Raw genomic sequence first — 25477 nt, forward strand, 5'->3', positions numbered from 1 at the left:
TACTGTAAGGCCGTTTTCTTTCTAATTAGCATCCTGGCTCTGGGCGAGTGCTGTATGGTAATACTTTCAGAAGTTAATGAAGCTGTTCTGGAAACAATAAACCTTCCATGTATAAAAAGGTGCTTCTAATGGAAAAAAGGTCTTGTTTTGATCAGGTCGAGTATCCACTTTTTCACCAGATAGTGAAAGGGTCCTTGGATGAATTAAATCTAAATGTGTAAGGCTAAGACTGGAGCAGTAATACATTCTGTGCTTAATACTTCCTGAAAGGCTGGCAGATATTAATTATACAGGTCTACAATTCATTTAAGATTTTTCATAGTCTCAGCATTCATACCGCAGGGCAATAAATGAAGTGTAACAAAAGAAACATTAGTAACAAGAGAGAGACACTATATCTAACTGTTTGCTTGGGAGAGAGGCAGAGCAGTCAAATAGGAGTAATATGAAGAAAGAAGATCATAAAAGTCTGGGTATATAATGTGCATATTTGTTTTCCCAGAACACTGACGGGACATAAAGGATAGTTTAGCTTGGATACTGCTGAAATCAGTGCAGCTGCTCCATGACTTCGACATCCCTTGATTTAGCTTAGGAGCACCTGCATCAGTTTCACCTTCCTTGCCAGCGAAGTTTAAATTGTTTTAAAGTTTGTCCATGCTGTATTTCTTTCCAGAAGATTTTGTAAAGGGAATGATTCATGTTAACACAGAATAGTTATGCCACTGTTAATTATCCAGAATCCACTGCAAACAGCATAGGTGTGAAGATTCCTTTGTTCAAAAAACAAACAAACAAACCAACAAACCAAACAGCATTCGCTACTTTTTTTTTTTTTTTTAGGATGCAGGTATGCATTGTGAAGAGCTCTGGAAACACTGGCATTGATATTATCAAGTATGAAATTAAGTCTTTTCTAAGTTAAACAAACAGAAATCAATTTGTCTATAGTAGAAATACAATGTTGACTTGACCATGGTAGGCCCAAACTTAAAGAAGTACTATCAACCTGAAATCAGATTAACTTCATAAAGTTGCATCATATTATTCTGCATATCTTTACTAGTTTTTATTGTCCAAATAAACAAACAACCCCCCCAACTATTCTCTAAATGACTGAATCACAACAAATGGAAAGTAGTAAATAACAGCAATGAAAAAAAAAAAATCCACAGAGTTCTGTCAGAGATACAAAGTACAAACAGGAAAATACCCCTTTCCTTAACATTTTCTTTGTTATAGGGCATAATACTACCTAAGACTTTAGTATGGATGTTTACCTTTTTACAGCTAGAAGTAAACTGAACTCTGGGAGAAACCAATATGAAAATGAAAAAAGTCAACATAGGAAATCACTCTATTGCCTGAAATCTATTTTGGTATAGAAGAGAAATAATTTCTGTAATAATAATTAGATTTCCTTTGCATTTGTAAAGTTTTAGGTTTTCATGATGTTTTCTACTTATTTAAAGGCACTCGGTTTACCAGTCTTTATTTTGTTTCCAGTTCCTATAACACCACAGAATCTGAATCTTGCTCTGACTTTCTTGGGTTTTGTTGATTTTTATTTTTTTTCTGATACATGCACAGGAAAATCTCCATTAAATTTTAATTTACTGCCCATTGTGGACAGCATAGGTAACAGACCTTCCACTCTATGCTCAAGAACTGGGAATTTATTTTTCCAGAGTAGATTAAATTTTACTTATTTCTTGTTTGAAAGCCTTTTTCTATTACAAAATATGTCAGGCAGCCTGTTCTGCAGTAGTCCTGTATTTATTGTAAAGGCAGATGATAACAAGAATCTCAAGGGTTAGGACTTGCTTCAGACTTTTGTCTTGCTTTTTATGCTCTGATACTATAACAGTTGAGCAATTTAGCATCTAGAAGAGCAGCAATTCATAAACAAAGAGTCACAACCTTCTGTGGATCAGTTAACACAATCCAGCCAGTCTGCTAAATCAGATTTGAATTTCTGCTCCCTGTGAGAACACCCTGAATGGCTGATTTTATGAAAAGTAGCTATTTCATCAACTCCACATGAAAGAAGGCAACGGAGAACTTAGCTTTGTCCATGTGTATCCCATACCTTGAGTGTGACATGGCAGCATCTACCTCACAAGGTATTTAAAATGCTGCTTAACCACACGATTGTGTGTGCAGGAACGGGGAGAGACCACTTTCCTGTTTTTCAGGAATGTTCTAGCTTCTATTTCAGCTGGCACATAACACACTATTAGAGTAGTAATGCACTTTTTGGTCACCTCCTGAACAAAGCACTGTCCTTGTTTCTTGAAAGACCTCATGGTGGTTGAATTCAGCGAGAAAAATGAAACAACTGTAAGAACGTAAAAAGGACTTCACTGGTGTTAAACAGCAGATTAACTTCATGCAGTAAGTTTGAATCCTTGTGGGTCTTATACCTCCCTTTCATATCAAATGGTTATACTAGAAGTAATTTTGTTCTTTTCAACAAAACCCACATAAATCTGCAAGTGTTTGGGATCTTGTAAACAGACTTAATACTATTTTACTTACTGATGTTCTGGTGTAGTGAAAATACCATAACCTGTTTGAAGTTGTGCACTGTTATGCCTTTATCTCTTGTTCCAGTAAGGAAAAAAAGAGACCAAATATTTATGTGATAATTTTACATCAGTATAACTCTATCATGTAACAATATCTCAACATTGACATGTTTCTATTAAAAAGTGAAGGATCTGGTTTACAAAATTTTTAAATAGGACTGTTAAAACTTTAAGTTTTTTGACCTTATGAAATGATCTTTTTGGTTGTTTTTTTTTTTTAAAAAAAACCTATATGCTTCATATTTCTATAGGTTTTGCCTTTTTGTTTTCTTTAAAATGCAAATAGACACCTCCCTCCAGAACCTGTGTAGTTTCTAGAGAAACCTTCTTCCTAGCTGAATGAAATCTGAAGTGCAAATATTTGCATCTAATTTCTTCTACCTGTCCTTGGCATAAGTATCCTTCTGCATTGCTTGTTTATGTCCAAAGCAATCGCCACTTCAGGATTTTCAAGGACAAAGACTGATAGAGCAATTTTTATTATGGATATGAAAAAGATTACTTGCTTATAAACACAATTTCTGAAAAACTCTATCTTCAGAGGTAGTCACTCCTCCTGTCCTTGTTAGGTTTTATAATCTGGTGGTAACCATTCTCAGCTAGAGCCTCTGACAAATATTCTCTGGGTTTGGACAACTGTTGCCCATCTCTGAGCAGGTCACCAACCTGAAGGATGCAGGGCAATTTTAAGCAAGACATTTTATTTCCACATGAAGTTCCATCATTTGTCACGCATGGTGGCACATTAGGTAATCCTAATAATCCATGCTGCTCTTAAAACCTAAGACTTTTTGTGGGTGCTGAGAGTTCCCTACTCGAACAGAAGATAAGAACATTAAGAACCCGAAGAAATTGTTCAATATTTTGTAGGATCAGACTTTGACAACTTATTAGTTTTCAAGATATAGCATGAAACTAAAGAATGTGGAACTGCAGAGAATTCCAATAACAGGCAGTAAATAATCGAGTTTTATTAATAATGAAGCTATATACACAATCCTATTTCCTCCTCCATACTTCCCCAGCAATTTGTTCATTGTGACTGTCACCAAAGCAGTTGCAATCCTTCAACAGTGCAAGAAAACATTATTACTTGAAGGCTGATCCTATAGCTTCATTTAGGAGAAAGGAGAGATTTAGTTAGTTTAGTATAGCTCATTTCTGACTTTGATTTGCTCATGAAAAAAACAAGCACAATAGAGACCAATCTGTATGTTACTGCAGCTTCTCCAGAAAATTCTTCATATCAGAACTAAATTATTTTTACAGATAAGCAGAGTTATTTTTTTTCCTGGAAAATGCTCTCCTGGTTGTCACAATATGTCAAAATTTGCAGTTAGTAGCGCTTACATTACATCACCGGCATGTTCAACTTTGTGATTTACTTCAGTTCATCCGATACCACTCTTGATTAAAGCATCGGGAAGTAGATGCTGCTGGCAGCAGAATACTAAGCCTGATGGTCCAATACTTTAATCAAGTCTAGCAAATACTACCGTGCTATGAACAACCTGTTCAACAGTTCACAATATTTTCGTACAGTATATTGAAAAGCATAATTTCTGCCCACAATAAAGCAACTTCTGCATGACTTATAACATTTAAGCAGTTGATGTAATGGGAGAAATTAGCATCTGTGGTATCTTCTAAAGAACAACACTTTTCTCTTAAGCTATTCCCTTAGCCCCCTAGAAGAAGAAAACAGTAAATACTGATTACTACCTCTATTATTCATACTTCTGATTATTTACATTGTTACTCAAAGCACGTGTATACTTTGCTTCCTCTTCCATTCTAAGAATGGATCAGTGCATTTCTAGAGTCAGACTGTACACACATTTGCTCATTTCTGTTCTCCTTGCACACTCCTCTCGGAATTTCATGCACCCTCTCCAAACATACGCACAGGTTATCATACGGTCCTCTCAGTATGCCAACATATTGCAACAATCCATTTTTACACCGCTAATGAAGTGAAAGAAAAAAGATTAATAACAATAACGGGGGGGGGGGGGGGGGGGGGGGGGGGAAAGCGCGTTGATGGTTGCTCTATACCCACAGGGGAAAAACAAAATTTAAAAAAAAAAATATATAAAAAAGAAAAGAAAAATAAGGTGCGCTTATCACTTCACTCTCAGCAGCTGCCAGCACGCAGGGACACATCGCAGGAACACGCTCCGCCACACTTAAGCCAAAAGCCGTGATATTTATTCATTCCTGACGCGGTTTCGCGGTCGGACTCGGGTCTTCCCCCTCCGGGCGCTCACGCTGAAGACCAGGCGCCGCCTCGCCCCCCCGACGGGCACCAGCGCCCGAGGCGGGGGCCGGGCCGGACCGCCCCGCACTTCCCCGCGCGGGGCCGGCGCTCGGGACCCCTGGGCGGGCGGGGAGCGGCGGGTGGGGGCGCGGCCCCCGTGCGGGGCCGGCTGTGCCCCCGCAGCCCCCCCCGGCGGGACGGCTGTGAGAGCGCCGGGATGCGGGCGGCCCGTCCCGGCCCCCTCCGCCCTGCCCAGGTGTAGCGGCCCGGGGCGCCCCGCGGCGCGGGCGGGCGCTGCGCGCCGGCGGCCGCCGCTGGTTGGGCGCTCTGCGCCTGTCGCTGGGCGGCGTGTGAGCGGGATGGCCCCGCCTCGGCCCCGCGCCTCCGCCCGCCCAGGCACAGACATGACACAGGCACACAGTCGCTGCAGCCGCCGCTGAGCCAGCCCGGGGCAGCGCGGCGGCAGCGGGCACACGGCTCCCGGCACTCGCGGACCGGCAGCGGCGGCCGCCCCCGCGCCCGGCTCCTCCTCGGCCCCGCCGGGCGTGTAGCTGCGGCCCCGAGACCCGTAGGGGGCAGCCTGGCACCGGGTGCCGGACGGAGCCGGCGGGGGAAGGCTGGCAGCGGGGAAGGGGCGGGAGGCAAGGAAGGAAGGAAGGGGAAGGGGGCAGCCTGGCACTGAGAGTCGGAGGCGGCCGCCAGGGCACGGGCACGGAGCGAGCCCGGGCGGAGCGCGGCACCCAGCGGTCGCTGATGTCGGGCCGGCAGCAGTAGCAACGACCGCGGCGGTGCCGGAGGGAACCTCCGTGCTCGGCTCCACGGTGCCGGTGACCTTCCCGGAGCTGCTCGCCAGGCCGGGGCAGGGCCTCCTCTCCCCGCGGAGAGTGTGCACCAGGCCCCGGGGAGAGGACAGGAGGCTGGGCCGGAATCCCCCGTCGCCCACGGGTCCTCCTGGCCGCCGGCGGGGCCTGTGCGCCGCGCGGTTCGCCGCCGGCGAAAGGGGCGGGAGAAGGCGAGCGGGACGGACAGGCGGACGGGGCCGGGCTGCACCTCGGGACAGCGCGGAGCGGGCAGGCCCCGGAGAGAGCTGAGCTGGGCGGCGGAGGAGGCGGCCACCTCGGCGGCGCATCCCGGGAAGAGTCGGGACCTCCCCACCGCCCTCCTCCTCCTCCCACCGTCAGCAGCTCCTCGTCCCGCGGAGAGTGGAGCCGCCAGTGCCGCCCCGGCTGTGATCCGCTGGCTGACACCTCCGGAGCGCGGGGCTGCGGGCACGGAGCTGGAGCTGCCCGCCTGGAGCGGAGGAGGGGGAAGGACCGCTTGCCTGCGCGGAGCAGCAGGCGCTGAGCGCCCGTCCCGGCGGCCCGGGAACCACCCGGGGAAGGTAAGAGCCTTCTCGTTGAGCCTGTGCTGCTTTTAGAGGCGAGGGGCGGGGGAGGGCAAGGAACAATCGACGAGTGTCTCCCTTCCAGCAGCCCGTGAAGGGGAGAGGGCACCCAAGTCCAGAGGGCTGGGCTGGCAGCTTTATCTCCTGGATTTTAATCCCCATCAGATCCGGAGTTGAAGAGATGCTCGGGCGGAGGCGCGCGTGTCGCTTCCCGGCACAAAGGGGCACGTCCCCCTGCCGAGGGAGGTTACCCCGCCCGGCTCGGACCCCGCTCCCCTCGCCTGTCCGCTCGCTAGCCCCGCACCGCACGCCGCTCTCCTCGGCCGGGATGTGCTCCCGCTCCGTGGGGGCTCCAGCCGTGGGGCAGCGGGTCCGGGCAAGGACGACGGGCTGCGCTCCGGCGTCCGGGAGACCCCGGGGCTGGTGTCCGCTGCCGGGCGGGTGGGAGGGAGTCGCGACGTGCGGTGTGAGCGCTCTGCCCGCGGGGAGCCTGTTCCGAGAGCCGGCCCGGCGGAACGGGACCCGCGGGGCAGAGCTGGAGTTTGGCTGGGACGCCGAAGCGAGCAGGGTGGCTTCCCCATCCCCCGCCAGCCTCCCCAGCAAGCCTTCTGCCCAGGAAGCTCCCCTTTGGGAAGGCTTCTGCTATCACCTCCTGTACAAGAACTGTGTCATTTAGATCATTAATCCCTGCGCACCGGGGGATGGGGGGAAAATAGCAACTTGCGGCCCTGTGGAGGTGACGTGAAGTTTGACAATGCCTTATGTAACACTTTTTGGAGAGATTCCTAGCTTTTCTGCTGTGCCCAGTTTTAGTTTTAGAAAGCAAGTGATTTTTGTTGTTTGTAGAGCATCAGATAAGCGATATTTATTTGCGTTTTCACCTAAGTACAGTGTCTTCTGCTTTGTTCAACTTGGAACAGGGGTACTGCTAAACAGCAAATTAAGCCTACTTTTTTCCAACGTGCGTTTTTTTAAAACTGAAAATTAGCCAATGGAGGCATCTGAACAGTTGTTATAAGGTCTTACCTTTTTCTGTATGTATTGTACATGTTTTTTATAGGACTCTTAACATGACTACAGGAAACATTTTCACAGCACTGACTGTTGTTTATGTCTTCTGGAAGGTATGGATGCCAGGATGAAAATGGCAATAAATCAAGTGTCTTTTAAACATTATTAGGGTTTTTTTACACAATATCAGTGCTGGAAGGAACAGAAGGGCACCAGGCTAAACAAAGTACTATGTTAACACCAGACCTGGCAATTGCCAACAGGTCAGCGCATTTTATTTAATGATTTCTTCTGGATATAGATTAATTTTCTTTGTCCAAAATAATTTTTTAAGCTTGTTCAGAAATAGAAACAGCAGGAAATTTGATAAATGGATTGAAATGTTGCCTAGTTTCCCTGCAGTTTCCTTAAAGGGTTATGCCTTCTGCTGTGGAATAAAAACCCCAAAATGTAGCCTCACACAGAAAGACAGGGTAGTGATTTGCTACTTACTCTTCAGACTGCCAACTGCGAAGGCACACTAGGGGCACTAGTGTGGGTGGGATTTTCCCCCTCATTCAGTGGTGAAAATGCACAGACTATTCTAATAAGACTGATGAGATTAATTTTTTTTCTAACCTTCTCGATCTCCATCATTATACTATAAGCTTAGAGGAGAAATTGTATGTATAAATTCAGGTGATGAGTTAAGGGCAGGGGCGATCTTTAACAAAGTCATTCTGCTCCCTGTTGCAAATGGAGATAGGTTATCAAGGTTAGTCTACTTACAAGAACAGGACAACTTAACAAAAAATCCTTACCCCAAATGTCTTCACTGTATGTCAGTTTTTTAAAATGGAGAAATGTGGAACAAGTATCCCTAATCTTCTTGAAAACTGCAAATTGCTGATAAGTATTCCAAGTTTGAAATGTGAAATTCTTACTGCTTAGGTGTCCTGTGACGGCCCTTGATCAGAAAGGCTGCAAGTCATGTAAAAGCCGCAGTAACTGCAGAGTCTCTGATGGATAATTGGATTGGTAGGTTGGTTTTGATTTTTTTTTTTTTTTTTTGGCTTTTAATTGCCTGCTGTGGTAGCTGGTTCTTTTTCTCTGTCCTGTTGATGTTTAGTTCTCACAATTTTTATGTAGTGTGCAGCATCTTTCCTGTTCAAAGTACATCCCCCCTTGTCAGTTGCTGGTGAGGAAAGCATAGCTTGGAGGTATTTGAATGGCAGTATGTAGCAAGATACTTTTTTTTTTTTAATATCCAAAATATGCATGACAACTTTTCTTCTTCGTTGTTTAGATGACATAAAAAGATTGTAAGTTTTCTCAGGTTTAGAGAAATATGTACCGGTTTTCTTTGAAGGAACACTGAAAATAGTGTTACTTATATGTTGAATTCTCTGTACCAGCTATTCAATCTACAGGAATTCCAAAGTACAGTCCTCAGAAAGCCAAAGTGCAGAACTGTGATGAATGACTGCACGTCTGTTGGCAACATTAAGATCTGTCAGACGTTTGATCTGAAATTTCAGTGTGTAGGACTCCAATATTAGTAAAAGTATTATTCCTGCTGAATGAATTATTTTAGAAAACTAGTAAAACTAGGCATCTCCCATGTGCACTTAACTTGTGGAACTGAAGTAGTGTTAAAAATAATGATTTTGAAGGAACAATTCTCCAAACTCTTGGGAGACTATTTCTTGCTCAAGTATGTGGTTTTTGTTTTTACCTGGGATAAACAATCAGTTGTCAATAGATCCTTACTGGGATACTGTTCTTTTATCTTCTGTCTCATTTCTTTTTTTTTTTTTTTTTTTTAATACATACTCTTATAAGAGCAATCTAAAAAAACCCAAACACGTGTAAACACAAAACCAACAAAACTCAAGTGGTTTTTATTTTCCTGGTGTTTATAAGGGCAAATAATGGGTAAAATTCATAATCTGACTACAAAGTCTTTGTACTATATGCTAAACTCAATCTACATGCAAGCTCTTAACAATCTTGATGGGAGTGCTTGTCTAGATCCAGAAATGCAATTTTTTGTTTTTAATATTTGTCTTTATTTCCTGTCTTGTATGAAAGCCCATGTTAATGAGCTCTTGTCAGCTTTGAAGACCTTTCATCATCTGCATTACAATAAATTAACAAAATATCCGTTTTAAGGATATGAGATTTCTGGTGTGTCTCTTTCTCCTATAATCTGTCTGTGCTGATAACATTATGATTTGTGTGAGAAGAGAGCATAGTGGCCAATGCAAGCTTGTCTTCATTCTCTTCAGAGTTGGCTCTATTGGTTATTTGCCTAATGCTGTGGCTAAAGAACTTTCTGATTTTGTGTAAGGAAACATACACACATGTCCATGTGCACTATTTTTGGTCTGTTTTCTGGGTTTGGCTCATCTTCCTCTTTGTAGTGAATGCTAGCTTTAAAAAGCAACCATTGTTCATTAATGCTGGCTTTAAAAAACAGTCATTGTACATTATCCCACACTTGGCATAATTTAAGAGCTGGAGAGTCAGAAGTACCTCAAGGAAGGTATTTTTACTTTTCCTTTTTGTTTTTCATTGGATCACTAATTTTTCTTTTCCTTGTGATACACCCACCTGAAGATAAGGGTTAAGAAATGAGCTTTGTATCTAGTAGGGATTCATGACTTTTGGTGTCGCTTGGCTCAGTATTTGAAGGTCTGTCTTGTGTCCTGTCAAAGCTTGTTCACTGCATGGCTGTAGAAGGGGAACAGCAGATAACAAATTCTATTTTATACAGAAGTTGGTGGCTCAAAAATCAAGGAGAAAATTGCTAGAAAGGATTATCCTGGCCTTGGCACTGACTTTGAAGAAATCTGCCAAGGCTGGAATCCTTGTTTAAGTGCCATCTGTGTCAGAATTAGAAGCAAACTGTGTAAAATAGTTCCATTACCTGTTTTAATTTGCAGATCAGACCAGGTCTGATAATGTTTACTGTAGTAATCCACATCGCTTTCTTTCTTGGATATAGCTACTATTTCCACAACAATGGAGTTAACCAGGCAGAAACTACACTTAAATGTCAGGAAGAACCCCAGCACTGTCTATCCGATACTGTTGCAAAAAGCCATATGAATCATGTAACCCTTATAGTGGAGGAAGCTGGAAGTCTCCAACCATGCAGGCAGAATGCAGCCTTCCTCACTAACCTCCACATAAGATAGCTATACTTGAAAATAATAAAAATAGGTGGTTTTTCAAGGCTGCCATTCCCTGTCCTTATGCCTCTGACCTCTTCACTAGTGAGTTCTATGAGGAGATGGGTGTCATCACCACTCTACTCTTCTCCCATGCATTTTTGAGTATTGATGAGTCATTTCTGTTACTCCATGTCTATACCAATTTTTTATCCTCAGGGAATAGTTGCACATGATAACCCAGACTATCCATGCTGCCTGAGGGGCAGCTTGTCAAGGGTAACATCTAACAGTGTCTTGCTTTACCATTTTTGCAGGAATCTATGAAAATTATAGAAATCATAAAAATTTCTGATCTGCTATTGTTTGGCAAAACCGCAATATCAGCGGTAGCACCGGAACCACAGCTCTCTAAAATCAGAAGGACGATGCCCATATCAGCTTAAACCTGTTTTCACATTCTGGCATTGAGTTTTACAAGAAAACTTATGTTCAGCCAAAAAAAAATAATCTTTTTAAGCAGCCTCCTGATTCCTTCGCAAGAAAGTTTCTGCTGCTTAGAACTTCCAGGGAAGTTGAGTTGTCACTTTCATTTGCATCTCTCAATATTTCCTCTAAAGTTTATCCCAGAATGTAATATTTACATACAGAGGGCCAACATTTTGGTTGTACTATTAGCTTTTAGATTTCTGTCTCCTGGTAGGCATTTGACAGCTAAGACTTAGGACTAGAAGAAAACTGGACATTATTGTTACTGAGAAATCTTCATTTAAATACAGAGAAGAATGCAGGATTTTGTTTTAGGGGGAAACAAAGAAGAGGAAGAAGAGAGAAAGGGCTGAGAAATGAAGGGAAGGAATTGTGGTATTTTATTTATTTATTTTTTTAAATATGAAACGCTTTACTCATGATTTCTAGATGGACTTGGAAATGAATTTGTCTCTTTGGAGAAAGGAATGTTTCTCATTGTGGAATATAAAGTGTTACTGAGTGGTGAAATGGGACGAGCAAGAAGAATTGTGAATTATTCAAATGAGATTAAGTTTTCAACTCATATTGAGGCTTCTCAACCCAGCTGCTTCTGGCTAGATTTCACTTTCCTTCTCTCTGTGACTCCCCTGCTGTGGCCCTGTACCTCAATATTAAATTCCCTTGGTGATTGTTTTCCCTTCTGTCTTCAATTAATGGTGCTGCTAATCAATACTTCAAATGGAACTTTATGTTTAAAAATTATTGGACTTCAATGTATGATCTGATTAATTCAATATTTTTCAGGCTGAAGGTACTAGAAGGGTGTATGCCACTGCATAGAAATAAGAAATGAAAACCAATCATTCTAGCATTATTAAATACCCAAATATATGTTCTTTAGATCATGTTGTTCTTAAGAATATTAGCTTTCATTGTTTAACAGAAGGGAGTATAGGCTTCCTGGTATTTTTATATAAGATGAACCGACATTAACCCTGAGACTTTTGAAGCAGAAGTTAAGTTCTGTATTTCTGTAGTCTCATCCTTTATTCAATTCTAAGACTGGTTCTAGAGTGTGACTCAGATTTAAGCACGAAGGCTCTCACTGATGTAAGGCAAATCTTCCAAGATAAAATATTGGCTTGCATGCTTGGGAATTCTTAAATAAGGTAAAGGTGGCTCCTACCCCTTTAAAAGGGTGCAATTGTCTGTCTTTTTGGATTCTTCAGTGTTAAGTATACTGTACAATTAGATGCTGTTTTACTGAAGTAGAGAATTAGAACATTGAAGAATGAGGTCCCTGTAAGGGTGGACATTTTCTGTTGCTATTATTAGAATACATTATAACTTATTATATCTTATATAACTTTTATCCTTGATCTTGATCTTGCAGAACTCTTTAATGACTACATTTATGACAAATCTGTTCCTCTTCAGTGACTCTTCCAAGAAGTGGAAATTCAGTTGAAATCAGTAGGTGATGATGTTGTAAACAATATTTAGTACTAGGAGAGTTGCATGTTGACACTTACTTCCACAAAGCAAAAATGATCAGTTTAAAGGAATGATAGAAGCATTTAGTTTGGGATGTCTTCTTCCTCACTGAGATTTACGTTGTCAAAATGGAGGATGCTACAAATGGAGATAGAAGGGGAAAAAATCACTACTGATAACAAGTCTGTTGGAATAGAGGATCTGCTAGTGGCTAAGCCAAACCATCTGGTGATGGGCAGGTAAGAGGGAAACTTTCGTACTTGATGTTGTTAAATTTCAGACTACTTTCCAAAATGCAACCAAAGCAATAATTTGGTCTGTACTATTACATCAGAAAGCAACCATAAAATGTACAAGCTGAGAAGTTTGAGATGCAGCTGTCTTCAGCACATTGTCCAGCAATCACCTTGCAGTTTTGATTACTTTGAGAAAGAAGCAATGCGTATGAGAATAAATTCACATCCTTCCATGGTTGCTCTCAGCTCTCAAGTGTGAAGAAGAGAGTATAGGCACAGTGGCCTAAGTTACTGCATTTGTTTCCAAACATTGCAATCTGCCTCCCTTTTCTCTTGTTCTCCCTACAATGCTAGTGCAGCCTAAGGTCTGCTAGATTAAAATAGCTGTTTCTAACAAACTACTGGGGTCCTTCAGAGTTGCAGTGTTCTCGTTAGCGATGCAGGTCCTTCATAATTGGAACACCTCCTTTCCATATGAAGTCATTCATTCATGGTCAAAATCAGTTGCTTTCAAGCTGGTTTGGACAGTGGAGAACCATGCATGTACTGCCTTGCAATCTGGTTATCAATTTTGCAGGTCACATCTCTACTGTTGCTATCTAGACTCTTGCCCTTTGCTTTTGCGTGCTCTGCTGGGGAAGTTGGATGTAAAATTTCAACCTGTTCGTGCTGCCAGTTGTCACTACTCTGGCACCAGTGCTCACGCCTGGCACCTGAGGTATACAGAAGTGCATGGTATAGTGGAAACATTTTAGTAAGCTAAGATATTGATTTATGTTACAGTTGCAATGTGAGTAACTGTGCACAGTTGGTGAATGGGTTGAGAAAAAAGATGTTCCTAAACATTTTTTCTTCATTAAGACGAGCAAAAATAGTAATACTGTTCCATTAGTATGTAAGGAACTGAAACTGATGACAGTATTTTTCATATGTAGAATAACTTTGCTAATTTTCTAGTCTTAGACATGTTGTGGAAATAAATCTGTAGGTTCCTGAAAGCTTTACAGACTCACTTAGGGTGAGAAAAATGACACTAGAAAGATAAAACCATTCTATGACAAGAAACCCATGGACTGCAGGTGAAAGGGTTTGAGCAAAGTTGCCCAAGTGGTTAGTCAAAAAGCAAGGAGCAGAACCCTGGTTTCCTGAGTCACTGTCCCATACCTTAAACAAATGGAAACACCACTGTCTTTAGCAAGAACTGTTGCTTAATATAGTTGTACCTTAGGTGATAAATCCAAGTCCCCGGCGATACTCAGCATATAACAATTATCTTTATGTAAATATACAGAATATATGTGCATCTAAAACCAACTAAACAAAAGTTAATTGACAAAATAAACTAATCACAGTGGAATTTACAGATACTCTTTGTTGATTTAGAGGCAGTGCTGTGATCAAGGGAAGAAAGGAGTGTGTTTTACTTCTCGAAAATAGAAAATAGTACAATATTTCAAGAAGGCAGTAGGAAAATACTTGAAGGAGCAAATTAATATATCTTGATATTTAAAGGTTGTAGGTTATTGTTCTTTAAATACATGGAGTTGGTCTATGGTCAGGTAGTGCTAACAACCTGGAGAGGGTAACTGGCACAGGCCACTGCCATTTAGAAATCACCATAAATGAACAGTTTCCACTCAATTATTGACACGTGCTCACTGGGTTAAAAATGCATTTATTGATTGCATCATTTTATATCAGTTTTGACTCATGATAAGCGGGGGCAGACACAGCATTTTTCTGAATAGAAGGCTACTGCCATGTTACTGTGCAAATTTGTTAAGAGGATTTTGAAGAGGTGGAGAGAATGAGAGAAACAGCACTGAGGTAAATCCATATTCAACAGGTATCTGAAGGTGATGCAGTGTGATACAGAACAATTTTTCAGATGTCCTTCTCCTAAAGCTCTTAAAATTTTTCATAGATGAGTTTCTTACCTTTCTGTTCTCAGTCTAAAAAATATTGTACTATACATCAGCAATAAAGATTTCTGGACCTGAAGTTAGTATCAAGAATTCTTTGAAATAATTTAGTTTTGCAGCATATTTTATTTTACATGTTTGGGTTTTGTTCCTCAGTTTCACCTGTCATGCAGTTGGACACTGGTGTATTAAGAAATGCCCGAGTTTGATTTTTTTCAAGTTGCCTAGGACTACATGCAGATGGCTTTTGAATATCTCCAAGGATAAAGACTCCACAACCTCTCTAGGCTATGTGTGTCAGGGCTCAGTCACCCTTACAGTAAAAAAGTGTTTCCTGATGTTCAGAGGGAACTTTGTGTGTTTGTTTGTGCCCATTGCCTCTTTTCCTGTCACTGAACACCACTGGAAAGGATCTGGCTCCACCATCTTTATTACCCTCCCTTCAGATACTTATTCTTGACTTCTTTCACAAGTTTTAGCTCAAGGTGGGCTCTAGCTTTCTTGACTGCATTTTTGCATGCTCCGACACTGTCTCTGTACTCCTTCCAGTCTACCTGTTCCTGCTTCCTCTTGTATACATTCCTTTTGTATACTTTCTGTGTTTGAGTTTTGCCAGGATCTCCTTTTTCATCTTTAGTGGCCTCCTGGCATTTTTGCATGACTCCCAGCTCTTTGGAATGGACGGTTCTTGAACTTGGAGGAGGTGATCCTTGAGTATCAACCAGCTTTCTCTGCATGAAACTGTTTTCAAGCAGGTCCCCAGAAAGACCCAGTCTTATATCCTGAATGGCAGGACTGTGATCTTGTTTTTTGCAGTTCTTCCTCCTCTTGTGATCCTGAATGCTACCCTGGTCACTGCAGCTTAAGGCTGCCTTTGACGTTCAAATCCCCAAGGAGTCCTTCGTGTTCCTAAGTATAAGGTCCAGCACAGAACGTCTCATTGTTGGCTCCTCTATCATTTGGATCAGGAATTTGTTATCAGTGATTTAAGCTCTGGGTGCTTAGCTATGGGTCTGTTGTCCTTCCTGCAGATAACCAGAGTGGTTTAATTCTCCCATAAGGACCAGGGCCTGTGAACGTGAGGTTGCTGCTACCTGTCTGTAGAGGGCCTCATACGCTTGTTTTTCCTGGCCAGGTGGCCTACAACAGATGCTCACTTACAGTGTCACCCAGACTGGTCTCTCTTCAGTCCTTACCCATAAGCTCTCACTTAGCTCATCATCCATTCCCAGGCAAGGCTCTCTGCATTCCAGTGTCTCTCCCTTAAAGGGTGTCTCCACCTTCTTCTTTCCAACATGTCCTTCCCGAAGGGCCTGTGTCCCTTCGTTGCAGCACTCTAGTCATGGAAGCCATCGCACTGTGTCTCTGTTCATCCCAACAAGATTATAACCACAAAACTTCACAGATCTCTAGTTCCTTGTGTTTATAATATTTATGTTTATTCATGCAAAAATGAATTCCACAAATGATGGAAGCAATTCAGATAAAAGCACTGGTTTTGCTTATACAATTGTGACTACTCTGGCAGCTTCTGCTAGCCAAGTTACGTCAATCAGTAGTCATTCTTCAGACTGTCAACCAACATAGGTGGCGTGTCAGAAACTCCCAATGCAAAAAACCATTACTGCCCAAAAGAGCTTACAATATACAGAAGTAAGTGTGCTTAAGTTTTGAAAACTGATACTTTGTACTTTCCCCCTTTTTAAATTTCTTTTCAGACTGTACTTTTAATCACAATAATTTTTCATTTGAGTAATACACGATTACTTATTGGTGGCTTTGTTAAAATATCTTTTGGAAAAAATAAAATCTGTATTCCTGTGTTGTGATTTACTGGGAGGAGCAACATGGGACAGTTCTGAAAAAAAATCACTGGGACACAACTGGTTTTCTGTGTTAGGTTGCATTTTTTTTTTTTAATTAGTGTGCTGTTTTAAGTATATTTTTATATTCATTTTGAAAGTGCTAAAATAAAATCTTACAACAGTATTTAGTACCATTTTTTTGTACTGTCTAAACAAAAACCTTTAGCAGGATTGAGACAGATCCCACTGCACCTGCCATGTGATGGTAATTTATAAAGATGAAATGCATCTAACACGGCAGAAACTGAGTCATTCATTGCAGATAGCAAGAAAGATAAGTTTCCTGGGGTTTTTGTGTCTTTTTCTTTACCTATATTCACCATACATCTCTGAGTTTGTGATAAAACTTTTTTGATCACCAAGAACTTGTTCTGTGTGGTCTGTTTTGAGTCAGGTACAGATATAATTTTTAGGACTTAGTATCTTTGATTAATCAGAACAGACTGAAATTTCTGGTGAAGTTTTAGTGGATTGAGCCCTGGTTTTCAGGAGATCAGAGATAACACTATTAAGAGTGAGAAGCGCTTTCGGGATCTGTTTATAGTGTTGACTTCAGTCTTTTTAGTGACAAATAGCTCTAATTGTTCAGGTTGTCTTAGCTCCATTTTTGAATCCTCATTGCTTTTAGCCAAGGAGATTATTATATGATACCCTTGGATGTTTTCAGTTTGATATTCCTGCCAAATGTTGACTTGGAAGCAAGTTCCATGCTTTTTCTGCTGGAAATTTTATCTGAGTTGACTGAGGTAACCCTGTGCAAATTTCCACTAGTAATCAAGTTTGTTAAACTAGGCTTAACAGCGGGAGGACATGAGACCTGTGCCCTTTGCTCTTAACTAGCTTCTGTTTCTTGCTCAATATCAAGTTCAAGCCCCTAATTTTTCAAAGCCCTACTCAAAACTCAAGTGGGAATGTTTCTGCCAGGTTCATAGGGCTTCAAGCTGGGCCCTTAATGAGCTGAACATTAAATACCAAAGTGAAAAACTTTGCTGTTCTTGCTTTACTTTTCTTATGAGCTGTCTTGCTGAAATCAGTGCTGCTAATAGTGGAGTGAGGTGCTAACCAATATAGATGAGAATATGTCAGTCCTCTGCTTTGAGGTAAGCTCACCACCCATCAGCTATCAGTGTTTTCTGTGAGGGAATACTGGCATGCATATAGAGATGTTTCCGGATAGCATGGAGTTCTCAGAAGTCCCAGCACTGATCTATATTAATATGAATATAAATGTAGCAAATAATGCTTTGCGATGAATCTTTTTGCATAAGTCTTTCCTGTTAGCTGTGGCTAAAGAGCTGCAAAGCACCCTAAAAAAAGCCAATAGAATTCAGAGAGCATGCAGTGGGCAAACTTAAACAAATTGCACCTTTGTATCTAACATCTTGACTCTGCTGAGCATATGTGCCTTTGTAAAGGCAGTAATGGGAGCTGCAAAGGAAAAACACTTTATTCTCAATAAGAATATAAAAGCTTTTCTTCTAGTGGTATAGAATAAAAAAAAAGATGTTGCAGTTTTAATTTAAGAAAAGCAACAGGAATTTCGGTTGGAAAAGTGTTACTGTTGAAAGTAAAACGGGTCTACCAGGATGTCTCAATACACAGTAATGTGGTATTGCTGTTCTAGTACTGCAGAACCTGTTTTGATGCGCCACTAAGATGAAGAATGAAACCACAGTGTACAAAACTGAAATATCAGCCAGCCACCTGTCCATTTTGCTACCAAATTCTGTTTCCTCTCCTCTCATTTCCTTTCACTGAAACAATGGTTCTTTTATATCTTGGCACGTTAATATTTGCAAAGTGGTTTTGAAAGCTGAAATGCATGAGAAAGATGCTAAGTATTCTTGCTTTCATTTAGGACTAATTTTCATTCAAAATGTTCTTGTCATGGCTTATACTTGGTGTGAAAACTGGAGAGGATACAGTGATTTTAAGAATTTTGAGCTTACAGATATAGATATGAGAGCTTTTGCTCTAATTCTATGGCTCAGAAGTATCTTTTTGATGCAGGCAAAGATCTGTTTTCTAGAAGCTGCTTTGCTAAGGGCTGGCATAGAAGTGTATCTGAGATTGTTATATCAGAATGCAGATTGGTATGGGCTCAGTGCACTTAATTCATCTCTCTAAGCACCACTGAATGTCCAAGGTGCTGTCATACTTAGTAGGGCTTTTTTTTTTTTCTCTCGCTGCATGTCTGTAGCTAACAGGTAGACTGAAGTATCCATAGATACTTGTTTCTTTAAAAACACAAAATATTCAAATAAAGGAGAACTTTTCTAACCAGACTTGGCACAGTTAATGCAAAATTTGTTGCCGTTGTGAATCTACAGATGGGAGGAAGAAGTTCTGCAAGAACCAAATTAGAACACTGACATGTCTAACTGTCTGTCTCATGTTTATATATATATATTACACTGAAAATTAGTGAATGCTCTGGATCTATTAGAAATATCTTCCTTTGAGGTGAAAATCAGTATGGAATGTTACATAGTCAAAATTCTCATCTTTGAGGTCATTAACTCCTATGAAATTATTTAGAATGAATGATGATCTGTACACAGGTTTTAAGATTCTTCTTGATTGACTAGGACATGCAGACTTATACACGTTATTTTTATCTGCATGTGCATCTGTACAACATTTAGGGGTTCACAGACAGAAACCACTGATTTTAAATAAAGTGTAAACTGATACAGGTCTACTTTCTGTAAATACAGCTTAGGAAATTGTATTAGGCATATTGCAAAGCCATCGAGGTTTGCTCCGACTATAGAGGAATGTCATGGCATGGTGACTGTTGATTTGATTTTTGGAATAGGACTTGATTATATGATCCCAAAAAGTTCCAAGAACTGTTTTCTTTGGCTCTGAGCGGTATTCATTATCTCTTAAGTTTTGCCTTCAGTAGTTCTCTTTATTCAAGTGATGTCGTGGTTTAGGAATGGTATTCCCCAATTTAGTCTTCCCACTGAAAGACTCCAAACCTCGTGCCACTCGCTCACTTCCCCCTTTCCCTCCCCCCTGCAGCAGGATGGGGAGAAGAACTGGAGGCAGAAAAGGTGAAGAACATGGGTTGAGATAAGAACAATTTACTGGAAACAGCAGTGAAATAAGAAAACTGAACAATAACAGCAACAATGGTAATGACAGAGTGTACAAGAGAGAGGCGAACGATTCACCTGTGATTGTGCACTATGCAGAAAACCCCCGACAATACCCCACTGCTCCACGCCCTGGAAGGGACCCTTTCCCCCATCCCTGCAAAATGAGGTGAGGTGATATAGAATAACCCCTGGGTCCTACCCATGCCCTCATGTGGCTACTGCAAAAATCAACCCTGTCCTGGCTGGAACCAGGAAAAAGTGCATATTTTCTTACCATAGGAAGTGATGGTTTACTTCATAGGACAAATGAAAGGCTTAGATGGTATTATATCTCCATGTCTTTTATGGGAAATTTCATGTCGTAAGAAGCACATTTCCCCCTGTACAAATGTGAAATTGTGTTGTAAATGAGATCTCTTAATTACTGCTCAGCTTTACTAAGCTTTTTACTATAGTCAGCAACTGCCTTGCTGAAAAGTACCATAATTTTGAAGCAGAAATTTAGGACTGAAGATTTCAAACCAATTTCTTTCTTTCTTATCATTAGGAGAACAGTGGCTTGGCAGTGAGGAAGAAGAGCATTCTGGTTTATAAACAGTATTCAAGTTTTTTTATATTAGTAGATTAGAACAGCATGTTCGTATTTCTCCTCCATCCCCTCACTGACTCTCTCATGGTTTTGCTTCTAGTTTTTGGACCCCACCTTTCACTTTAGTGCTTCATGTTTATACTAGTCAAGTTTTGGTCCACATTTTGGATCAAACGTGTATATGTCTCTAGGAAAGAGGGGTTGCCTAGAGACCAGAAGTTTGCAGTTTCTTACTGGAAAAAAAGAAAGGTTGATTGTAAGATAGGGTTTTGGGGATGTTTTTATTTCTATATTCTGGAAAGAGTACTTAGAAATTGAGAAGTGTGTGTGTCTGTAGTGAGGTATGTAATTTCAATGGGGGTGAGGTGGCATGATGACCTGTATAAGATTTGTGAACTACTTGGTGAAATCTTTTAATTGTCTGCTTAGAGTTGCACAGAGCAATGATTTCTCATTGTATCTGGAGTCCAGGGTAAAATCTAAATTTGTATGCTGTATAATTTGAGCAATTTTCCTTAACTCTAGTCTTCCTTTTGACGTAGACTGTGAGAAGTTTACACACTGTAGCCTGTAATGAATATTCTGAATATTGTCAGTGAAAGCGTGGTCTTATTTGAGAGCAATTACTCCCTTGTTGCATCCCCAAATGTACAGTGACTGCTGATTACTGTATTTGCCCTATTTACTCTTCAGCTATGTTTCCCTGTTTTAGCCACTTGTTTTCCTTAATCGTACCTTTGGACTGTGTGAGCACCTTTAACAAGCATAATTTCTTCATTAAATATTTGCACCATGCTTAGCACAACAAGAAACATGGGTCTTTGATGGAGCCTGGCAACCATAGTCCACAATGCTGAGCATAGTGCTCCATAATTAAAGCATTACACAGTTGGACAAGACTGGCAGGACTCATTAAAACCACATTTTTATATTAAGGTTACTGAATGTACCTTTAAAGCTTACCCTAGATTCTCTCTTAATGAGTGAGAGGGTTTTTTTGTTTGCCATTCATAACTACGGGGGACTCTAGTCTTCAGATAGCACTGGTAATAATAGCCACAATATCAAAACAAAGAAGGAGATACTAAAGGCAAAGAGGAAAGATGCAAAAACCATTCTGTAATCCTCTGGGATAATGGTCTTAAGCCAGGTATTCTTGTGTTTTATGCACTTGCTTTTATTTCTCCTGTTGGACAGAAAGCTTTGTCACTGAAGAGATTTGATAATAGCCTGCTCAGTATGATTGTAGTCTCTTGTATTCATGTAATAAACCAAATAATTTTGAACCATTAATGGGTTTAGTCATCCTTGCCATATGCATTTCACCTCTGATTTCACCTTCAACAGCTTAGATGGAGGTAGATAAGGACTTTCTGCTCACTTAGTTCTGTCCCATGGTGATACTGTCTAGAAATGTCTTCCATTTTTGTGCTTTGATATATTGGAACTCTAGTAAGATACACATGTACTGTACCTGCAGTGTGTATATATGTAGTTGTCTTATGTGAATATTGATTGATAAAACTTTGTGTACTTTGGACAAACGCTGCAACCAGTAAAGGCCTATATTGTAATCTAAATCCGTGGAAAAAATTGAAAAAAATTCTTTAACTTTCTGACTTTACTGCAGCCTCAGTTTTACAGTAGTAAATGTTGCAGTAATAGAATCTATAAAGGATGGAAGTGAGTTTCACATCTTAGACAACTAGCTTATTCCAAGAGATGTGCACTTGAGTAGCTGAAGAGAGGGTATGTGGAAGACAGGTAGCATGTTGGAGCAGGAAATTAAGAGATTAAGCTGTTGCTGATCTGTTTTTCTACTTCTGAGGTGGAAAACCTTATCTAAGAGGAGTTTTTCTGGACAGGAATTTATTCTAGAAAGAAATACAAATAGTGCTTTTAACTTGCTTCTTCTGTGACTGTGCATCTTCTCACCACATTAAAACGTTGCCTTTGTTTTTTTATCCTTAACCTTGTAATGAAAAAGGTTGTCCTAGTGTTAGTCTTTTATGTCCTCTAAACTGAGTTGGCTTCCCTGCTGTGACTTCAATAACACATCATTTCATAAGTTCAGAGGATTTGATGTGTTTAGGGTGAATTTGTGACTTGCTGTTAGATGGTTAAAAGGAAAATAGCTGTAGTGGATTGGATGCAAAGCTGCTTCCCCAGCTTCTTTCCCATCCCGCCCACTAACATGCAGAAGCATCTGTCTCTCATCTCCTCTTTGCCTCGTGATATGTGCAAGTGCATTTTGACAAACATTTTATGCACAGAGATCTTTGAAAAAACTAGGAGACAAAATAACAGTGGTGAGAAATGCAAGTAGTTCTGTCTTACTAGATAGATACTTGTGCAATAGAGAGTGATGCTAGGGCAAATAAAAATATTTCTGTAGTAAATGTTACTACAGCAAATGAACCTGTTTTCTTTAGCTCTACTGAAATACAGTATCTCTTAATTTATAACTGTTACTTATAACTTAAAAACAATGCAGGGTATTTTGACCTATATTCTTCATAGAAGTTAGAAGATAGTTTTCTTTTTATGAAGTTTCATGAATATATGTTCTGTCTTTTGAGTTATCTGAATGCCTTGTAAAGGAGGATGTTTTCCAGTTGAAGGTTATGACTGTGTTGTGCAAATGGCTTTGTTTTTAAAATGTCATACTTTCTATATTTGCAGGTAGAAATGATGACTGAAATATTTTCCATATCTGGAGCAAAGATTGATAGTAGGCAGAAATTCATAGTAACTTAAGAGTAGTTTTCTAAGTGTGCAGGATACATGCATTGCTTTACTATTTGGAATATGTGTGTATGTGGTGCTTTCAACTTGGGAGGATAAGAGGTGTGTAAACAACTGCTTTTTATTTTTTTATGTGAACTTGCTGCAATGATTTTACTTGTTACTTACTCTGCTGGTGTAAGGAGGTTTTTTAGGTAATACGTGGAAAAAATGAAATAGCATGTTCTGAAAACACCCCAAATCTTTTGCAACTAATGCTACGATTTATAGCATAGATGAGAAAAACAGTAAGAGAATGGCAGCTGTTTAAAACTGAACACTTTTTTTTGTGTTCTTCAGTGAGTGTCCCTTTGCATCAATATGCCAGAAGTATGTTACTATTCTGTATTTTGAATCAACTCTTCGTTCACTTGCACTGTTGCACCTTGAGGTTGAAAAGAGGTGGTCTGTAAATTCAATCACACTTAAAACCAACTACACAAAAGTAGTTGATGGCAATAAAACTCATCCTTTGTCAGCTGCCTAACAGATCTGTTTATTGTGAGTACTTTGTTAACTTCTTGAGGAGGTTCTCTCTGCACCAGAACACCCCATTCAGTGTGTTTCAATCAGTACAGGCAGTAGAGCTTCCAGCCACATAGCTCCAACAAAAAGTGCTCCAAATAGACAGCTGATCTACTCAAAGCCCAAGAATTCCTGTGACTGGCTAGGAGATGTCACTTCCAAATTTAAAGGGCTTGATTTACAAATCTGCCCAACCCCCCTGTAACTTAATAAAATGCCTCTCCCTTGCTTCACTGACAGGCTTACAAGGTTCTTTAGGGCACAGGTGATTACTGGTAAGAAGAAACGTTGTCATCCTACTGAAGCCTGAGGGGAACATTTTTTGGACTTCTGTAAAATACTGTAGTAGTGGTTTGGTTTAATTGACTTCACACTTCTGTGTTAAAAAAAAAAGTTGTCTGAAGGTTTGAACACATTAATGTGATTGATTATTTGAGTGGAAAAAATAGGTAGGCTTCCTCATTACTTTAGGATTTTTATTCTTTGCAAATGCACTTTACTGTTGTGTTCCTGTAAGATGTTTTTATTAATTTATTTTGATACAGTTTTTGCATTCAGTGTTATTTCAAACTGATCCATTTCTGGTTTTCTGCTTCTACAATTGTTATACTGAAACTGACTGTTGTCCAGAATCTATTTCTCTTTGTATTGTCCATCCTTCGAAAAGACAGCCTGACAGTAAATTGTGTAGTGTTTTGTTTTCCCCGTAGGGGTAGTTGCAGAGATTAGCAGGACAATGAATAGTAGGGGAAAGCATCTGGAAGGAAAGACTTTCCAGATGGATATCCTGTTGAGATATAATAGGGGACATGCCTGGTATTTTTGTTTTGTTTTGTTTTTCAGGAGCATGGGGTGTAAAAATTTTGCTCTGCATTTTCTAGTCTTTTCATTTTTCCTTTTTTCTTTCATAATGAGATGTTTGCTAATGCCAGAGGAATCAATCTGATTATCTAGCCTCATGATTCAGACTGTAGAAATCCAACAGCTATTCCTTACTACAGGAACTAAGAGTCCATAAATAATGGTTAAGCTATATCTAATGCTGAGATTTTAATATTTATTTTTAAGATTTTGAGTCAAAAAAAGTGAATGCATTTCATGGTTTGACCCACTGATGGTTTTATCTTGTATTATCAGTTGTGTTTCCTGGTTTCTTCCCCAGGTATTCCTGTAGGAAACCAGTTGATCAGTATGGACTAAAAGCACAGACCATTCAGAAAATCCAGTGCACAACTGCCCAACTGACCTTGAGAAAATATTTAAAGAGCACGAATCAAATGAAAAACTAAGGAAACTCAAAAGAATGGATGGATAGCTATACTTATACTGAGGTTAGTAGTAGCAAATATTGAATGGCACAAATGATACAGTTTTTCAGAGAAGCTTAAGAATATAGTAGCACGTTTTATTAGTAGCTCTTTGAATAAAGTAGGTCAGTTGAAATAAGAAAAGACTTCACATTTCTCAACAAAACAAAAGGTAACTATATCCAACAGATGTTCAGAGAATGGGAGCCAGCTAAAAGTTTCAAATTCACTTCTATAGCAAGATTAAACTCTGTATGCTACTTGGAATTCGTCTTCCCCCCTGCACTTCTAAAATTCCATTTTGCTTTTTGGCTGTCCCAAGACTTGCTGTTGTCCCACCTGATGAATTACAATTGAAGGAAGAGCACAGGTGATGTTTCAATAAGAGTTCTTAAAATGTCTTTATTGAGATTTAAACTAACCTGTCCTTTCTCTGGAAATAAGCAAATTCTTTTTCCCTGTAAGGTTAAGCCCTTTCTTTTCTAACTGAGCAAATAACCTGATATTTTTCTGAACAAAGTAAAAATCAATAACTGAACTTAGGCATTCTGCTCCCTTGATAACTACAAAGTCTACTATTACTTTCCTGCATAGACAACGTTCAGTTGCAACACAGGTCCTTTTCTGGTTATAACAGAAGATCCTTCATAATTTCACATGAGATTTCAGGGAGATTTTGGTCATTTCATCTATATGGTTGTCTGAGTAATCTTTATAGGGGCATGAGATAAATGGGGGGAGGAGGAGAAAGCTACAAGACTGGCTAAATCCCAAAGCATCTCAGACTT

The 25477-nt window shown here is 40.4% G+C and overlaps 1 protein-coding gene across 5 annotated transcripts in view; it reads left to right on the forward strand.

Annotated features, from left to right (window-relative positions):
- The first annotated feature begins 5142 nt into the window (after nucleotides 1–5142).
- LARGE1 (LARGE xylosyl- and glucuronyltransferase 1) overlaps nucleotides 5143–25477 on the forward strand; it is a 273696-nt gene continuing 253361 nt past the window's right edge. For 2 of the 5 annotated variants that reach the window (XM_032687802.1, XM_032687804.1), the window contains exons 1-2: nucleotides 5143–6226; nucleotides 8171–8257. Coding sequence is in view for 1 of the 5 variants with exons in the window: in XM_032687800.1 (XP_032543691.1) it covers nucleotides 24690–24713 (24 nt within the window). In the remaining 4 variants the exon portion in view is untranslated. Of the gene's footprint in view, nucleotides 6227–8170; nucleotides 8258–24549; nucleotides 24714–25477 lie in introns of those variants that run through there. The other 3 variants (XM_032687800.1, XM_032687803.1, XM_032687801.1) reach the window with 2 other exon arrangements.

Source organism: Chiroxiphia lanceolata, chromosome 5 (genome assembly GCF_009829145.1).
Source record: "Chiroxiphia lanceolata isolate bChiLan1 chromosome 5, bChiLan1.pri, whole genome shotgun sequence".
NCBI classification, from domain to species: Eukaryota; Metazoa; Chordata; class Aves; order Passeriformes; family Pipridae; genus Chiroxiphia; species Chiroxiphia lanceolata.